Source organism: Argentina silus (genome assembly GCF_951799395.1).
Source record: "Argentina silus genome assembly, chromosome: 14".
NCBI classification, from domain to species: domain Eukaryota; kingdom Metazoa; phylum Chordata; class Actinopteri; order Argentiniformes; family Argentinidae; genus Argentina; species Argentina silus.
Window position 1 is genome coordinate 2,030,162 of NC_139668.1, and position 17,159 is coordinate 2,047,320.

Genomic DNA, 17,159 nt, shown 5'->3' on the forward strand with positions numbered 1-17,159 from the left:
CAATTTAACTCCACTGCAAAATTATGATTTCGGAATAAGGTAATGATGACATTACAGTTTTGACATTTTACTATCTTTCCAGAAGGACTGCCTTCATTTACCCTAAATATAGGTTTTTATGGGAATGGAAAAATCTATTTGATTGCTCAGTTATGATTACTGTTGACAGAGGGTGTGATTATCAGAGTGTGTAATGTGGGTGTGAGATGTGCACCGCTTCAAAATGGGAATACCGAATCTTGGACAGTGCATAAAAGGTAAAGGCAAGGAAATCTGAATTTGGCCCCAATTGAATAGGATGTTGTAACAATACTCATGGTTGCATAGGCCCCTGAAATCTTCCTTATCTTTCTAACATTGAACAGTGAACATTTCAACAGCATATAATTTGGTACATTTTCCTTAATCCTACATAAACAATAATAAGCTGTGCTTATCTTCACAGTTTGACAAAAGTTGTCATTGTCAGAACAGAAAAGAAAGAAAAGCAGCCTACTGGAGCTAAAAAATAACAGGCTTTTACTTATATATACAGTCAGTATAAATGATACGAATAATAGGACTACAGTCTATGCTTTCTATTCATGTTATTCATACCAAATGGTTGATGTGCTGAAAATCTCTTTGGCACAATGTGGTCTTCCAAATATAGCCGGCAAATTAACTGGAGTGTACAGGACAGATTCAGCATCTGTTGAGCTTTTCGGATACAACATTTCTACCCCTTGAAAATCATTTTATAGAGCTTTGACAGTGATTAGGCCATTCCACTAGAATTGGAAGAGAAACATTGTCTGCTCTCAGCTTCGAAATTTCTCGGGCATATGATAAATGCTCCTTTTTTATTTCATCTTAGAACACATGAAGGTATGTGGCTTTGGAGTCCAGTCCTATAACGTTTCTGGCAGTGCACCTGTAGAAGCCCGTGTCTCTCTGGGTTGGATTCTGGATGATCAGAGAACCTTGTGGGTGGAGGTACTTGTTCCCAAAGAGTCGCGGCTGGGCACTGACTGCCAGTCGTGTCCTGTCCGGCGTCTCCCATGCCACTTCTGCCCTGGGGATACCAGTGGCGACGCAGTTCAGTTGGACAGCCACACCCCTCCGAGCATATGTCACAGCAGGAGGCCCGTTGGTGATGCGTGGGGGGTAGGCGATGACGATGACTGGCACAGAGAGCAAGGAGCTCCCATACTCGTTTGCTGCACGACAGACATATGAGCCCCTGTCGTAGACGGAGGCCTGCTGGATGGCCAGAGTTCCATTGGGTAGAACAGCGTAGCGGCCGGCCCTCTGAGGCTGTCCCAGAACCACCCCACTAGGCAGGGTCCACGTGAGTCTGAGGGGGTCCCCGCTGGACAGGCAGTGAAGCAGGAGGCTCTCCCCATTCATGATGCTGACGGGGGAGTTGTATCTGTTGTTTATTTCTGGCTTCCTCCCTGGGGTCAGAGTTATGGTACGCTCCACCAGCCCTGCAACGTTTCTCCCCAGGCAGCGGTACACGCCTGCCTCAGAGACAGAGGGGTTGCTAATGATCAAAGAGCCATCTGGCCTGTGGAAGAATTTAGAAAACTGGCCTCCACTCATCAGAGGGGAGCCATTAGGGAGGATCCATGTGACCTGGGGCACAGCAGCACCTTCAAAGGAGCAGTTCAGAGTCATAGTGCTGCCCACGGTCAGGGAGACGGTCTCTGTCTTAGGGCCCCTGAGCTGTGGCCTCTCTACAACTTCTCTCACCTCCAGGTGAACTGTTAGCCTAGACTCCCCTCCCTCATTACGAGCTATACAAACCAATTGGCCTGAGTCAGTCCTCTTAGGTGAGCGGATGTCCAGAGTCCCATTACGGTGGATGGTCATTGCGCTGCCATAATAGGGCGCTGGGAGAATGACATTCTCAGGTAAAACCCACATGACACGGGGGACAGGTGTACCCATGGCCTCGCAGTCCAACATCTTGCGCTGGGCCCTGACAGCCGTCACTCTGATGGTGTTTGTGACACCTCTCAGACCGTTGATCGATGGAGGGGTGAGAAGAATGTCCACTCTGGTGACTTTGTGGTCCTGGCCAGCGCTGTTCCTAGCCATGCAGGTGTAATTACCAGCATCAAAGCGCTGGGCCTTTTGGACCACCAGCGTCCCGTCGTTGTGGACCTGGTATTTGTTTGAGGCAGAAGGGATGACATGGTGGGTGGGAGACACCCATGTGATGACAGGGGTTGGCTCTCCCTTTGCGCTGCACTTCAGTGACACTGTCTCCCCGTGGAGGACCCTGATGACCTCATGGCCTTTGTCTCTGATAAGTGGAGGGTCTGCAACCACCTTGATGTGGACCTTCATCTCATCCTTACCAATCTGGTTCTCAGCATAGCACGTGTAGTCCCCTTCCTCTCTCATGCCCACTTCATTGAAGAAGAGGGTTCCGTTGTCAAACACCACATACCTACGCGTCCGCCCCCCACTGGCCCTGTCTGTCTGCTTCACAGTGTTTATCATGGTGCCGTCAGGTAAGGCCCAACGGATCTCTGGGTTAGGAAGCCCGGAGGCCACACAGTCCACCTTCAGGTCTCCCCCGTACATCACCTTCTGACTGGCCAGCAGCTGCTTCTGCTCAATCTTGGCTGGCTTTGTCAACACATTCACCCTCAAAAGCACATAGTCATCTCCCATCTTGTTGCGAGCGACACATAGATAGTCCCCATTGTCTTTCTCAGTCATAGAGTGGATGGCCAGAGTTCCATTGGTAAACACCTTTATCCTGGTGTCAAAGCTGAAAAACAAAAAAACAAAATCAATTTCTTGTTGTTGGTGAACAATATTTTCATTGCTTCATGTAAACACATTTATGTTATTGGTAATAACTGGCTAATTATAAGACAATAAATAAATACGTTGTCCTATACTTGTGTAATAATACTGTCTAATTGTAATAACAACACTGTGTCAAGATGGTGTAGTAATTAAGTAATTGCAAGGGATATGGAATTGAGCAGTTTGTGTTATGACACAACTGGAATAAGGAACAGTTTTTAGTGAAGGATCTGTTTAGGGAGGTTTGTATGTGTGCTGGTTACTGCTGTATTGTATTGTTTGTCACTGGTATTGTATCTTGTATTGTATATTTGTTTTATTTTATTTATTTGTCTCTGTCAGGTTCTCCTGAATAAATAAAACTTTAATAATAATAATCCATATTTTTTTAAATGTTATGTTATTACACAAGTGGAACAGGGAACAGCTGTTGCTGCATTTACGCAATAGCACAAACCGCTCAACAAATACTGCACCAAACAAAAAGTGTGTCCAGCCTCTTCTTTCTTCACTTACTTATTTTTGCCTAGCACCGGTTATAAACGTTTTCTTAGGATGTGCATATTACTTTTACTTCATTGCAACATAATGTAAAGCCTCTTTTTTAGGAATGTTTCAGAGTACCTGTACTGGGCATCCACCAGCTTCTTAGAGGGGGTTCTCCATATGATCCGGGGCTCTGGCTCTCCTGTTGCGATGCAGTCCAGATGCAGCATCCCTCCATAGACCACATCAGTCACCTGGGGAGAGGAGGAGCTGATCCTGGCCTTGGTGGAAGAGGGGGTCTTTAGTACCGTCAACATGGTGCTTCTCCTGGAGGCTCCAACAGCATTACTGGCTATGCACTCATACCTCCCAGCATCACCCTGACCGACGACACGCACAAACAACGTCCCGTTGGGGAAGACAAACAGGTTACCACCATTCACAAACTGTGAGGGGAGAAGCTGCACACCACCAGGTGTGGTCCAGCGTGTGATGGGTGGAGGGGCACCCTTGGCCGTGCAGTGGATGAAGGCTGTGCTGCCCTCAGGAAGAGACATGTTGTCATAGCGGGCCTGCTGGATGACTGGTGGCTGCGCGGCCACGTGGAGACGCACAGAGACGGTGTCAGCCCCTGTCACACTACTGCCAATACATTTGTAAATCCCCCGGTCAGTGTAGCTAGCGTGAGTTATCCGGAGGGTGCCATTACTGAGGAGTGCCACCTTCTGTGGGGCTCCGCTGGCAGGGGGGGCAGCAAGGTGCACTCTGTCGGGGAGCACCCACGTCACCCGTGGGGCAGGGTGCCCCTGGACCTGGCACTCGAGGTTGATGCTGTCTCCTAAGTACACCGTGGCATCGCGGTAGCGTGGCTGAAGCACCTTGGGATGCTGGGACAGCACCATGAGAGTGACTATCATCTTGTCCACGCCGTACTGATTCTGCACCATGCAGAGGTACTGGCCATGGTCCTGTGGCTGGGTGTTTCTGATGATTAATGTGCCATTTGGATGGACTTCAAATCTTTGGACCCTGGTGTTCTGGGCAACACTGGCTCCTGCATAAATGAAAACAATGTATGTTAACAGGTGTGGTACAATGGTACCACACCTGTGGTACATACTGTACAATGTATGTTAACAGTAAATGATACACCATAACTGATGTTATTCACACAAAATGGGAGCATAAGTCATAAAAAAGAGGATAGTACTTAACATTACAGCTCAGAATATGTGGTATTAACATAGTAATAATAATTACCAGTAGTTACCGGTAGTTACCAGTAACAAGAAAGGTAATTACCTTGTTATTACAAGATAAGTTAGATTGTAGTTTCCATGTAATTATTTTGCATGAAAGACACATGTACAGAGAAGGTAGTTATGAAAAGATGCTATCAGAGCTATAAAGTGCTACATTAGCTGTTCCTATTTTGTTCTAGCCTTGTAACCCGTCTTAACCTCACAACTAAGACCATGGTTACTCAGTCAGTGGTAATACGTAGGCTACTTACAATACATTGGTATGCATGCATCCACTAACACAGTTATAAGCTACCCAATGAGACTGATACCTGACGTTTTTATGGATGATTTACATGCAGTTAATGTAAAGATACTCTGCCCTTCACAAGGAGGTCGCTTCTTGTCAGGGGTACAATTGTTTCTTTCAAACAGAAAGAAGAACAACTCACTGAACAACTGATACAAAGCACCTTATTAAAGTGAAAATGACTATTTTCCAAGTTAAAAGAGTTACAGAGTATTGCTACGTTAAGTACAGATACTGTAGCAGTGTTACATTTTCATTAGTGAAATATTTTTTTAACTTTGTTTGCAATAAGCAAACATTAGCCTCAGATGAAAGTAGTTAGCTGTAACGTCAGCTGTGGAAATCAAGTCATAGGACTAGCTTTGTACAAACCTGTCTTGAATATTATGTTATGTTATGAATTAATATTTGTAGCGAACGTCTTGTAATTTGTATTGTGGTGAATATCATTGGAAATATGATTCAGTCCAATAGAAGAGCCAAGCCCATCCAACTCCAACAAGAAGTGTGATACAAAGGTTTTGAAGGTGTTGCCTCCATTCATTCACCAACCACAAACGATTACATTACAGAGCAACATTACATGCTGGACAGATTATTATTACTAATGTCAACGTCTCAATGTGTTATTATGGGAAAATGTACATTTACATCCATAAACCCTTCTTGTAGGCCTATGTATCAGACATAATGGGTAGCTGTTATATTATTGTTATTGCTGTGTCAATGATGCATGCATACTGAAAGGTATGACTGTATTACCACTGACTGATGGTCTAACCATGGTAAACATAGTCTTACTTGTCAGGTTAAGATGGGATACAAAATGGGTAGAACAAAATGGAAACAGGTAATATAGCATTTTCCAGCTCTGATACGACTACATTTCAAAGTAACAAACTACCTTCTCTGTTTTGGGGTAACAACTCATGGTCTTAGTTGTGAGGTTAAGATGGGATACAAAAATGAAAACAACAAAACAAAAAAACAACAAAATGGAAATAGGTAAGATAGCATTTTCCAGTTCTGATACTATTTCAATAGTGACTACCTTATTTGTTTCTTGGTTATAAATCATATTTAATTTGTGCTCAACAGTTTCAATGATTCAAGAACAATACAGAAAGGGTATAATAATAATATGGTAACAAATCTTTCATACAAAATAATTAATTGTAAACTACAGTCTGCCTTACCTTGTAATAACAAGGTAATTGTCTTTCTTGTTACTGGTGACTATCAGTAATTACTATTACCCACTAATTCCTAGTTGTAATGTAAAGTGCTACCGAAAAGAGTTTCTACTTTCTATTAGGTTAACAGGCTGAAAGCATGGGCTTGGTTTAAAGAAAAAATATAATGCTAATATAATTGTTATAGAGATTTATGTATACTTGAAAATGTAAAAGATTGGCCATGTAATATGAGTGGGAAAACATCATGCATACCAGTTGAGACTCTGGTCCAAGAGAGGAACGGTTTAGGCTCCCCAACAGCCTCACAGGGCAGCTGTGCATCTATCTCTGCCTTCACTGTGACGGTCTGGACATCAACGTTGGTGATGTGGGGCTTTTCTCTGACAACAGGTGCTCCTGCAGGTCGCTGTCCTGCCACACCCTGAGTCACAGAGGGTGTTGCTGTCCTTTGGCCTCCCCTGGTGGGGCTGTGAGGTCTTGATGAAGACATGGCTGTAGTTTGAGACATGGTTCTGGGAACCAGAGTGGTTGTTTGTTTGACTGGCTGGGCATGTGGTAGTGTTCTTGCTGTTTTTGGCTCTGTGGTGGTTAGTTTTGCGTCACTGACTGAACCTGGCTCGGAGTGAGTTGACACACTAGTAGGATGAGAGTCAGGTGACCTGTTTCGGTCCGATCTGCTGACTGGGAGGGGATTTCTGCTGTTTGATATGAGAGTGGTTCTCTGGTCAGGGTTGAGGATTCTATCACTATGACTGTCAGGGATGTGGTTTGGACCCTCCAGGGGTCCAGACAGTGGTCCCATCCCGTCTCTGGTGGAGGGTGTGTGTGGGACTGGGCCATGTGGTCTCACTCTATAGGGGATAACTGGAGAGGTCTTCAAGGATGTGGATGTGACAGGAGTTGTAGATGTAGCTACATCATGAAGTGCTATAGTAGTAGGGACATTTTCTCTTCTGGAAGGTGATGCCTCTGTGTTGCCTGTGGAAAGACTGTCTTTGTGACTGTAGTCCCCATCAAAGGCAGTGCTAGACTTGAAGGTGACAGTTTTAGTTATCCTAGATCCCTGATAAGAGCTTTCAGATGTTGCAGGCCTCTCTGTGGTAAACTGAGTCATCTCCTGTGCTTCCTCATAAATTATGGCTTTTGTTGAACCACTAGGGGCATGTGTGCCATTGATCTCTTTGAATGGCATCTTTTCAGCCTCAGCGGATTTATATTGATGGTCTGATTTGTCAAGCTCTACATCTGGTTGCACTCCATGTTGAGTGTGAGAAGTCTCCGGAGACTTGTCAGAACTTGGCACAGGGCTAAGGTCTCCTGTGATGCCTCCTCTTTGTGTAAATTCTAAGGGTTTAACTACAGGAAGAGGGATTCTTATAAACCTCTCCTCACTGGCTGCCATGGATGCATCCGTGTGCACCGGAGATACACTCTGAGAGGCTCCTGGGGCTGTTCTGTATTGACTCGTCTTTTCATGTCCTCCTCTTGTTGTTGGAGATGTAGGTGCTGCTGTTGTGCTTCTGAGCAGCGGCTCGGCATGTGGTAAAAGAGTGTCCTTTGTTTCAGAGCGAGTGGCAGGTCTCACTGAGGAGGCTAGGTTGGCCCTGTCGTCGTATAAAGAGCCTGTGTTCTCATTGTGACTCAGTTTGCCTGATGACGTTACTTGGCTGTCAGTCAATGGAACTGTGGTATGAAATTTGGCTGTTGTGCTTTTAGCCTTTTCTGATGTTTCTATTTTATGCCATGTGGCAGTGGTAGTCTTGGTAGTTGTTAGAAGGGCGTCCATAGATGTGGCAGTAGTAAAATCACTGGAGGGATTTGGCCTTGCCTTTTTCCTATTAGGCCTTCTCCTCCTGCCACCATTCCTCCTCCGAGAACTAGATGGGTTTTGGAGACTAGTGGGCACTTGACGGGGAGTTCCCTCTGTCATGTTTCCAGACAGAGTGGGCTTGGTCATGGGGGAGACAGTAGTGAGCAATGATGGACGGTGTGAGATGTCAAGTGTAGTGTGCTTCAGCTGACTCTGTGTGGCTAATCTAGTTGTTGTGGTCTCAGTAAGAGAGTGAACAAATCTTTCTTTTTCCAATTCGGAATAAGATTTAACTGTGGTTGATAATGTTGGGTCAAGTTCATCTCTGTCTATATATGCCTCTCCTCTCTCGTTAGAGCTGTTGCTAGCTTCATTTCCACCCTCAGACCCCTGCTTACCCTCAGACAGTGGTGAGATATCAAACACTGTAACTGCGTCACTGTCTGTGGTAGTGCTTTGATTTTCTCCCAAAAAGTTGTCATATGACACACTGCTGCTTGTAACATTCACATTAAGCTGGCCCTCTGTCTGTGAATTTCTGACAGTGGTACTGTGCTGCTGGGGACCAGATGTGGGCTGTGTGATATGTGCTCTAGTCGTGGTCGTGTTTTTGTTGTCATTGTGTTGGATGTGGGTCTGTGACATGGTGGGTGTGTACAGCTCATCCTCCTTAGGGGTGGTGTCCTCTGATGATCCCTCCATGTTGTCCTGAGACTCTGATTTAGCTTGATTAGCCTTGACTGTCTCTGTCTCCTGCTTTCTCTGTGTGGGGGGTTGAGCAGAACTGTGTGGGGGGTTGAATGTAACGTTACTCTGACTGGTTCTATCACGAATCTTTGCCAAAATTCCAGCCCATTTCTCTGGATCTATTTTGTTGTTTGCCACATTAACCCTTCTTCTTGTCTCTACTGTATGTTTCCTGTCTTCCACACGTGACCCTGTCGTGGTGGGTTTCCTCGGCAGAGGTCGTCGGTGCCACGTGTTTCTGAATGGATGTCCACCACGCCTGCCCGTGCTCTGGCTCCTCCGCCGCTGCAGTAGATCCACGCGGCTGGTGGGGACTTCTCCCTGAGTTTCCTCTTCCCCTGATGACTCCTCTGGGTCTTCCATATGGGCTTTTATTTTTGTGGAGACGCCTGAAGCAGACTGGGGCCTCATGGGAAACTTCCTGAGTGGCCGTATCCCTGCCTGCCTGGTGAGAGTCACCTTAGTAGCTAGTGAATCTACTCCATGTTGATTCATAGCCACACACTTGTAATATCCACTGTCCGACAGCTGACTTTGTGTTAATCTCAGTGTTCCATTGTAATACACAAAAGCCCTGGATGAGTTGGCTCTGAAACTCACTATGTTGCTGTTTGGAAGAATCCAGTTGATCTCTGCATCGGGAGAGGCGGCCACGACACAGGACAGAGTGAGAGGTTGACCAGTGAAGCCCTCCACAGATGTGGACCCGTACTCATCCACGGGGGGTGGACTGGAGGACTCCTCGACAGTGAGGCGGAATGGAAGGACACTGAGGTCACCAGGCACCTTGGCGATACAGTAGTAAATACCTGTGTCTGAATGGCCAACAGCCTCAATAACTAGTCTCCCAGAGCTGGACACAGACACTCTGTTGTCTAGGCTGCTGTAAGGAGCTTCCACCTGGGAGCCGTCTGGCAGCATCCATTGGATAACCGCGTCTCCGGAACTCAGCACGTTACAGTCCATTTGGCTGGGGCTGCCCACTACAGCACTCAGCACCGTTCTGGTGGTGTTTGTAGACTCTATCATGACCCATGACCTCCCCTGTCTCCGCACAACCTCCGCCTCCACCGTCTCAGACACGTGGGTGCTGAGGATCAGCTTAACACTCTTCCCTGTGGACTGGGGTCTATTCAGCTGCAGGTCCATAGACATCTGCATGAGCCAGGCTGGCTGGGCCGCCACGTCAGCCTTCACCCCTGTGTAGTACAGGGCATCTCTCTCCAAGTCCTGTCTGTACCGGTAACTGGGCACCGGCTCTTTAGTCAGCATGACCTCCCTCTGCAGGTGAGCTGGCACATCGCTGTAGTACGCAATGAGCCTCCACAGCCGCTCATAGTTGTCTCTGTCGATAGGACACTCCAGGTCCACAGAGAGGGTGACATTAGCAGCCAGCTGGAGCTGGTTGAGCTGATCCCAGCTGACCTTTGTGGTCACCCTAGGCTCTCCAACGCTGCACACCAGGTCCACTTTATTCCCATGCTCGTCCATCAGGCCCAGAGAGATATTTCCAAACGGCTGCTTGAACTCCTCGGGGGTCATGACCTCGCTTTCTATGTCCTCTGGTGCAGCAGGCCTCTCAGGTGAGCTAATGACGGGGCTTCTACAGATCAAGTTCTCAAGCTCCAGCATCTCCTTCCTCCACAGATTCCTGGGGGAGGAACACATAGGGCACAGCTGACTCCCTGCATAGGCCCTGTCCTTTTTACATTTCAGCACACCTGTGGGAAAAGGAGGCAAGAGGAACATTAACATCGGGATTCTATACAGTATTTAGAATTCTGGTTAGGTCGAAACACCTGCCTGTAATGTAAGATAGGTTGAGTTTACCTCAGTAAACATTAATCTGAATCTAGTATCTAGTATAGTATATTTATTTTTTTTATCAATAAAATAAATTAATAGGGTAGATATAGTATATATATATATGTGATGCAGGATATATATATATATATATATAGTATATACTGTATGTAGTATATACATAACCTGGTGAGGATTTGTCCCAGTCGCGGAGCCACTTCATCCTGCAGTCGCAAGTCCAGGGGTTCCCATGCAGGTGCAGGTTCTCCAGGTGAGGCATGCCTTCCAGCATATTCTGGGGTAGGGAGGTGATGCCATTGTCTGACAGAAACAGGTTCCTGAGGGTGGAGACGTGGAAGTGACCCATCAGGGAGAAGGTGGCGAAGGTGGATGGGTGGAGCTGCTGGAGATGATTGCCTTCCAGTTGGAGCAAGCGCAGGGAGGTGAGGCCCTGAAAGGCATCTGGATGGATGAATTCCAAATGGTTGTGGTCCAGGTGCAGTCTGGCCAAACTCCACAGCCCTTGAAGAGTGTATCTGTTGATTTGTTTCAGTTTGTTGTAACTCATCTTTAGCATCTGAGGAAAGACGGCAGAGGTGACTGAGTCATCATAAATGTGAAAATAGTCTTTATCTGGTTCTGTATATAGAAGGTAAAGTGACTGAGGTGACATTTAAATGTGATGCATAATGAGAATTAATTCATCTGATAGTAAATGAACATGTTTATCAGTGCACCTGTAAGGATATCAGATCCCTAAAGGCTCCATTGGGAATGTTGTGGAGATCATTCCCATGCATCATTAGCAGCTCAAGTTTCCTCAGTCCAGCCAGAGACCTCTCTGTCACTCTGTTGATGGTGTTAAACCTGAGGAAGCAACAACACAGGCAATTATAGAGAAAAATAAGTCATGGTTAAAATCTCATTTACTACTATACGGGTGTATAGTAACAAGGTATAGGCCTAATGGATATCATGATATTAGATCAAACTCTACAGTCAAATGCTCAATACACTCTATTACACTGGAATATAGCTCTAAACAAATCTTAATTATAAACAAATGAATATTTCATTAACTATTTAACACATTTATAAAATCAACATTTGATGGCCATCAAATGTTACATTTGGACAGGGCCTTACATGCATGCTGCCTGTCAATAGGCCAATGAATTATGCCCTCGACTCCCATGGAAACAATCCTACCCCAGGTTCATGCGCTCCACTTGTCTGGGTATGCCAGCGGGCACCGTGAGCAGGGAGCGGAAGGTACAGTGCAGCTCTGTAGGCTGGGGACAGGCGCACGTCCGGGGGCAGGGGAGAACGACATCTGGCAGCACCGTCAGCACCGCCAGGACCAGTAAGAGCGCAGCTGGACGGTCCATCTTCAGCGGTACCGTCCCCACAGAGGGTTCTTATCACAGCAGCTAGTCGAGGGTTCGGATTCATTACAATTAACCACGACACAACAGCAGCCAACACACATAGGCATAGTAAATAGCAAACATCGACAATGAATTAAATTTATGATGGGCTGTGGGCTTGATTTATTTCACAATAGGCCAAAGCTATTGGCAGTCATTAGGGTGCATTTTGACCTGTCCTAAATCATACAACTAATATTATAATGAGTCAAAAATATTAATAGTCTCCCCCATCAATCATGCGTAATTTATCGTATTACACTTTAAATACATTGCAGCATACAATGAATGAACTCATAAACATTATTAGACCATGCGCACTGGATTATCCACAGTAATCGCACTCAATTTGATGGAGTGTCCCTACAAAGTGCCATCACTGAAGGAAATGTATAAAGTAGATCTTACCTCAAAATCTTGAAAATCTTTTAATTGGGCAAGACTCACAGTATCCCATTTTAACATGACTTTAGTGTATGGACATGAACGCTACTCCTCAGATGCTCATATCTAGACAAAACGAGTAGCCAGAAGTCCGATGTCAAATATTGCTGAACTAATTTCCGAAAAGGCAACGTTCCAATCAACGTTCGAATTAATCCAATATCCATACAGAAAATACGGATATGTTTACGACAGAACAATAAACTTTTACCGAATGGACTGAGGATGCGCCCTCGACCGACAGCAGGAGTGACTGGCAAAACTTTTCCAATACGCTGTCTTTAGAGGCACTGGACCCAAGGAGGGGCGACAGAGTGGTAAAAGTGAGAGAGTGCGGAGGTAGTGGGCTACAACAGCTACATATACACTATATCCTATACGTTTCTATTACACTGTAGGCCTATTGAGTGACTGGGTGAGTTCATGTGCATGACTGTGTTAGAATGAACCACAGTACCTTGAACCGTTCTCTTCATCAAAGAAGCTACATGTGCAGTATGTCTATAGAGACTGATCATAATGATAGGAGACATGGATTTTTAGAGTAGAGAGATAGGCCTACATAACAACAAACTTCAAGAACAGGAAAGAGAAAGTCCTTACATCTAACATATACAACTGACTGATAGTGGTTAATGGTGGCACCACAGAGATAGAACATTGTTCTTCATTCATGGGTGGCATCAACAGTCTTACAAGCTGAACCTCTCTGTGTTGTAAACTCATTTAGAGACTAAGTGAAGGGTAAAGCCCAAGCCCAAGGTAAATGTTATGTTGTTCTTAAAGCACTGTTATTTATCCCCCGCCCCTCCTCCCCACACACATATGAGCATGAAGACCTACAAAAGCGTCATTGCCACTCTCCTGTTCACATCAAGAACACCACAACTTGTCTGTTTGGTCTGTTTTGCGGGACATTCTGACCACTTGGAACTTGGAGTTTAAAAACTTAACCACTTAAAAAAATACTCTCCTAGGTATTGGTACTGTGAGAGGACTGTACCATATTAGTCCTTTAGTCCTGAGGGATGTCTTGAGGCCAAGGCAGCCCCCACTCACACTGTGTGATGTCAAGCCTGGGGAAGGAAGGGTTGAAAGGTCAGAGGGTCAGTGAGCTGACAGGCCTGTGTGCATGTTCATATATACCGCCTGAGAAGTTACATCCATCACTGTGTCACTTCAATCCAATAGCACACCTGCACAAAAAACACATGTAGGTGAGGTCATTAGCAACGTGCCAGGAGGAGACTCAATGTACTCAAGTATTAACCTCATTGTTATTTTTGCTGTGATAGCAGAAATGTGCAGAAATGTCATTGAGAGACAATGTGTGGTAGATACTAGAGGAGCTTGGTTGGGTGAGCTCTGGATTCCCTGGATATACTGCTATATACTGGATATACGATAACAAATAAACATGAACGAACTGATCATTTCACAGTTGATTTCACATTCCATAAACAACTTATAAACCGTTTAATTTTTACCCCTGTTGAAGTGTTCCCCTCGCTATTAAAGATATCTGATTAAAAATACAGTTTCCATAATCGTATGCCTATTTGCAGGGAAATGTAGAATTCTCCACTGAAGATCTCTACAAGCTAGATAGCTGACACAGATCACAAAACAATTGTAAATACTTAATCGATTGCCATTGTGCCAGACAAGAAACACTGATGCTATACTTTTGCCAAGAGTGTCAAGTATTGTGGCTATGTACTTGCACTGCATTATGCAAGGCACTAAACAGTGTTATCTCTAAAATATCAATCAATATTGCTTTTGGCCTTCTATATAGTGTAATCAAATATAATTAAAAGGCATATGTTGCATTTGTCATTTTAAGTCTATGATAGTGCAGTGCAAAAAGCAGAGAAAATACGTTTTACAGTATGCATGGTACACAAAGAAGTCTCTGGTTGAGAGGTCTTTGCTTGTATCATTAAATGTGTTTGTGTGATTAAGAGGCAATCAGTTTTTTATAATGCAAATCTATTGTTTAATTTTGTTTACAGTGTTAAATCTTTGCAACAGGAATACTTCCTTGAACCCTTTTGGTCTGTGTTGTTTAAAGCATTGCCTACAGGCATTTGTTTAATTGTGTAAACAACATCAACCCTGAGACTAAATCTATGAACCCCTCAGCAATCCTGTAGAGATGGTCAATTATAGAAAAACTAAGATTTTACTTTGGATCAGAAGGGAAAATCCATAACTTTGAAGAAACAAAAAACTCAAAGGCTTTTTTACTTTCATCACTTACAAATGCTTTTTGAAATCAATAATTAATCACGCTTAAAAATTAATATTTTAGCATCTGTTTAATTCTGTTTCAATGCCTTGTTCTACACACAATGTGATTACCATTTACATGAACTGTTCTTCATGTATGACATGTATGCATGTAGTTTATGTTCATTCCACTGCATCTGATTCTATCCCCATGTCTGTTCATATACTACATGACTGAGAGGATGGGCGACATAAGAACAGAGAGGAATCACACTGGTGCTATGCAAACACAGAGCTATCAATAGAGAGGTCAACCAGCCTACACCAGTCATAAAGCATGACTGTGTTGAATGTGTTTTGAATATACTGTCCACACGGTCAGGATGCACTGGCTATCAATGGGGTGGAAGGACCAACCCTCCACGCCAGTGTGGAGATGGAGGAATCCTGTGAATGAGCAGCTTTACTGTACCCAACCAGGCACCATGACGCTACAGAAAATAAACCAGGGGGAGCATCCCTTCTCTGGGACATATGGTCCTCGTATGTGGCCCAGTTACAGTATTCAAAATGCTTTAAATGGCTATCTTTGGTCCTACTGTGCATGGAAAAGGCCTGTTAGAAACCTCATATGCTGAAGGTTTGGATTCAGGTTGATAATACATAGACACCAGGGGAAGGTAAATGCTTGGAAAGGTAGATTAAATTCGGAGCTTCTGCAGATACCTCTGTTCCAATGGGAAGACGTTGACAAGGCAACCGGGGGGGGGAAAGGGTCTGTGTGCTATACTTCATGTCTCAAAGTGATTTTAAGGGAGAGACCTTGAACAGTGAAACAGGTCCTTCATGATTTAAGAACTATGGGTAACACTCTTCAGATACACACACATGACCTGACTCAAACCTCAGGATTCAGAATATTGGAGGCACTGTTAGATTTTCATAAATGTTGGGGTCGTGTCAAGTCTTACTGTCTAAGTTATGGATGATGGATGTGATATCTTTGAAGCATACATGTAACTACAAAATGGTTGGCTGATGTAAACGCTCAGTAAAACCTGACATGTAGTAAAGACAGCCTATGGATCATGGAGATAACAGAATATATCCATCAATGGAAAATTCATGGTGACCCTCTCAACTTTGGAAATATTTTCCTCCACCTGGTTAACATGTGTTTTATCTCATCCCACACCCCAGAACTGATTCATACACCAAACTCCTTCCTTTTTGGAGGTTATGACCCCATGTAGAGAACTGAACCCTTGCCAATAAGCTTCAGGTGTATTGAGTTTGACATGTGTCATTCATATATTAGACGAACAGAGAGAGTGTGTTACCTGTCAACCATAAAAACAGCATTACCACAATGACATGTTACTTGGGGAACCGGTGGGGGAAATCAACATCAATATACCTAATTAAAACTATTTCTGAATATGTTTGTGGATTTAGACCCTGTTCTTATTTTGATTGACAGTATGTCAAGACACATGCAAGCACAGCAACTACTGTAACAAGAAAGAAAATCTGTTATAGTGAATATTATGCAGTCTAAAGAAGGGGTCTGTAGGAGTTCTTCCATAGCAGATGCATTACAACAGTTATATTTTTGCTTTGAAAATCTAACACTTATTTCATATCTATTTCATTTATTCAAAACACATCCAACAGGAAATCATTTCTATCAAAATGCCATTTGTTTCGCATACACAGAGAACTATCTCACTAGTTGATTTACGGTACTCACTAACTTTAATCAGATTTCCTCCACAGTGTCTCTAAACCTCTAAATGTGTTCTTCATTTCTCCATCCATTAGTCAGACACTGAAGAAGTTTCCACAGGGGTGCTCTAAGACCCTGCCTGCCTGACCAGACTCTCTCCACTTAACACATGATCTGGTCTCCCTCAGGACCAACATCTGCTCTTGTGATCTGACCCACCAACCACAGAACACAGCAATAATAAACACCATATAGCCATGCAACCAAAAATGCAATGTCACTATTTATTTTAACATTATGTGCTATTTTTCACCAATTATACATAGCGTCCCTTGTGTCTCAAATGAATATCATTTTCAGGATAGTTCTCTCCATTTTGTCTTTGAGTAGACAGGTTTGTAGGTCAGTGCTGTAACTGTGAGGTATTCCCTTCCCTTTTGTCTTCTCCTACTGGCCCACAGCCCTGCTTACTTCACATGGCCGCCGGCAGAGCATAAACAGCCTCCCTGCCTGCTGTGCAGCAGCTGTGTTCGCCCCGGCTTGAGACGGCAGGCGGGAAAGCACAGTCGCGTCATAAAGGATATGCCACCTGAGGCCGAGGCTGAACTCCCCCGCCCCCATGACCAGGTGTCAGAGCCATTTTCATCTCACCTGTCGTTACAGCATCATGAGAGCTGTAAATCATCTCTCTATATATAAATATCTATATAAATCAATCCCTTGGGTGTCATATCCAATACACAAAGATGGAATTCTATATTGGAATACTATTGCGATATATTCATCATTATTATGGCGCTGAATTGGGAAACGATACCTTGCAAAAGTGAAGAGTTTGAAGTTTTTATGAAAAGTTCCCCCCTATGCAATTTTGAGGTCCCATAGTTGAACATCATCAATAATTTATGTAAATCCAAACTGAAATATAGTTT

At 44.2% G+C, this 17,159-nt stretch overlaps 1 protein-coding gene across 1 annotated transcript; it reads right to left on the reverse strand.

The window, feature by feature from the left end:
* Positions 1-852: 852 nt before the first annotated feature.
* Positions 853-16,848, reverse strand: mxra5a (matrix-remodelling associated 5a; the record flags this gene model as incomplete). Its single annotated transcript, XM_083685001.1, has 9 exons — positions 853-2,764; positions 3,430-4,345; positions 6,291-10,316; positions 10,585-10,975; positions 11,136-11,265; positions 11,608-11,786; positions 12,481-12,559; positions 13,273-13,345; positions 16,704-16,848. The coding sequence occupies 9 exons, from the start codon at positions 16,846-16,848 to the stop codon at positions 853-855; spliced, it is 7,851 nt and encodes a 2,616-aa protein (XP_083541127.1).
* Positions 16,849-17,159: the final 311 nt, after the last annotated feature.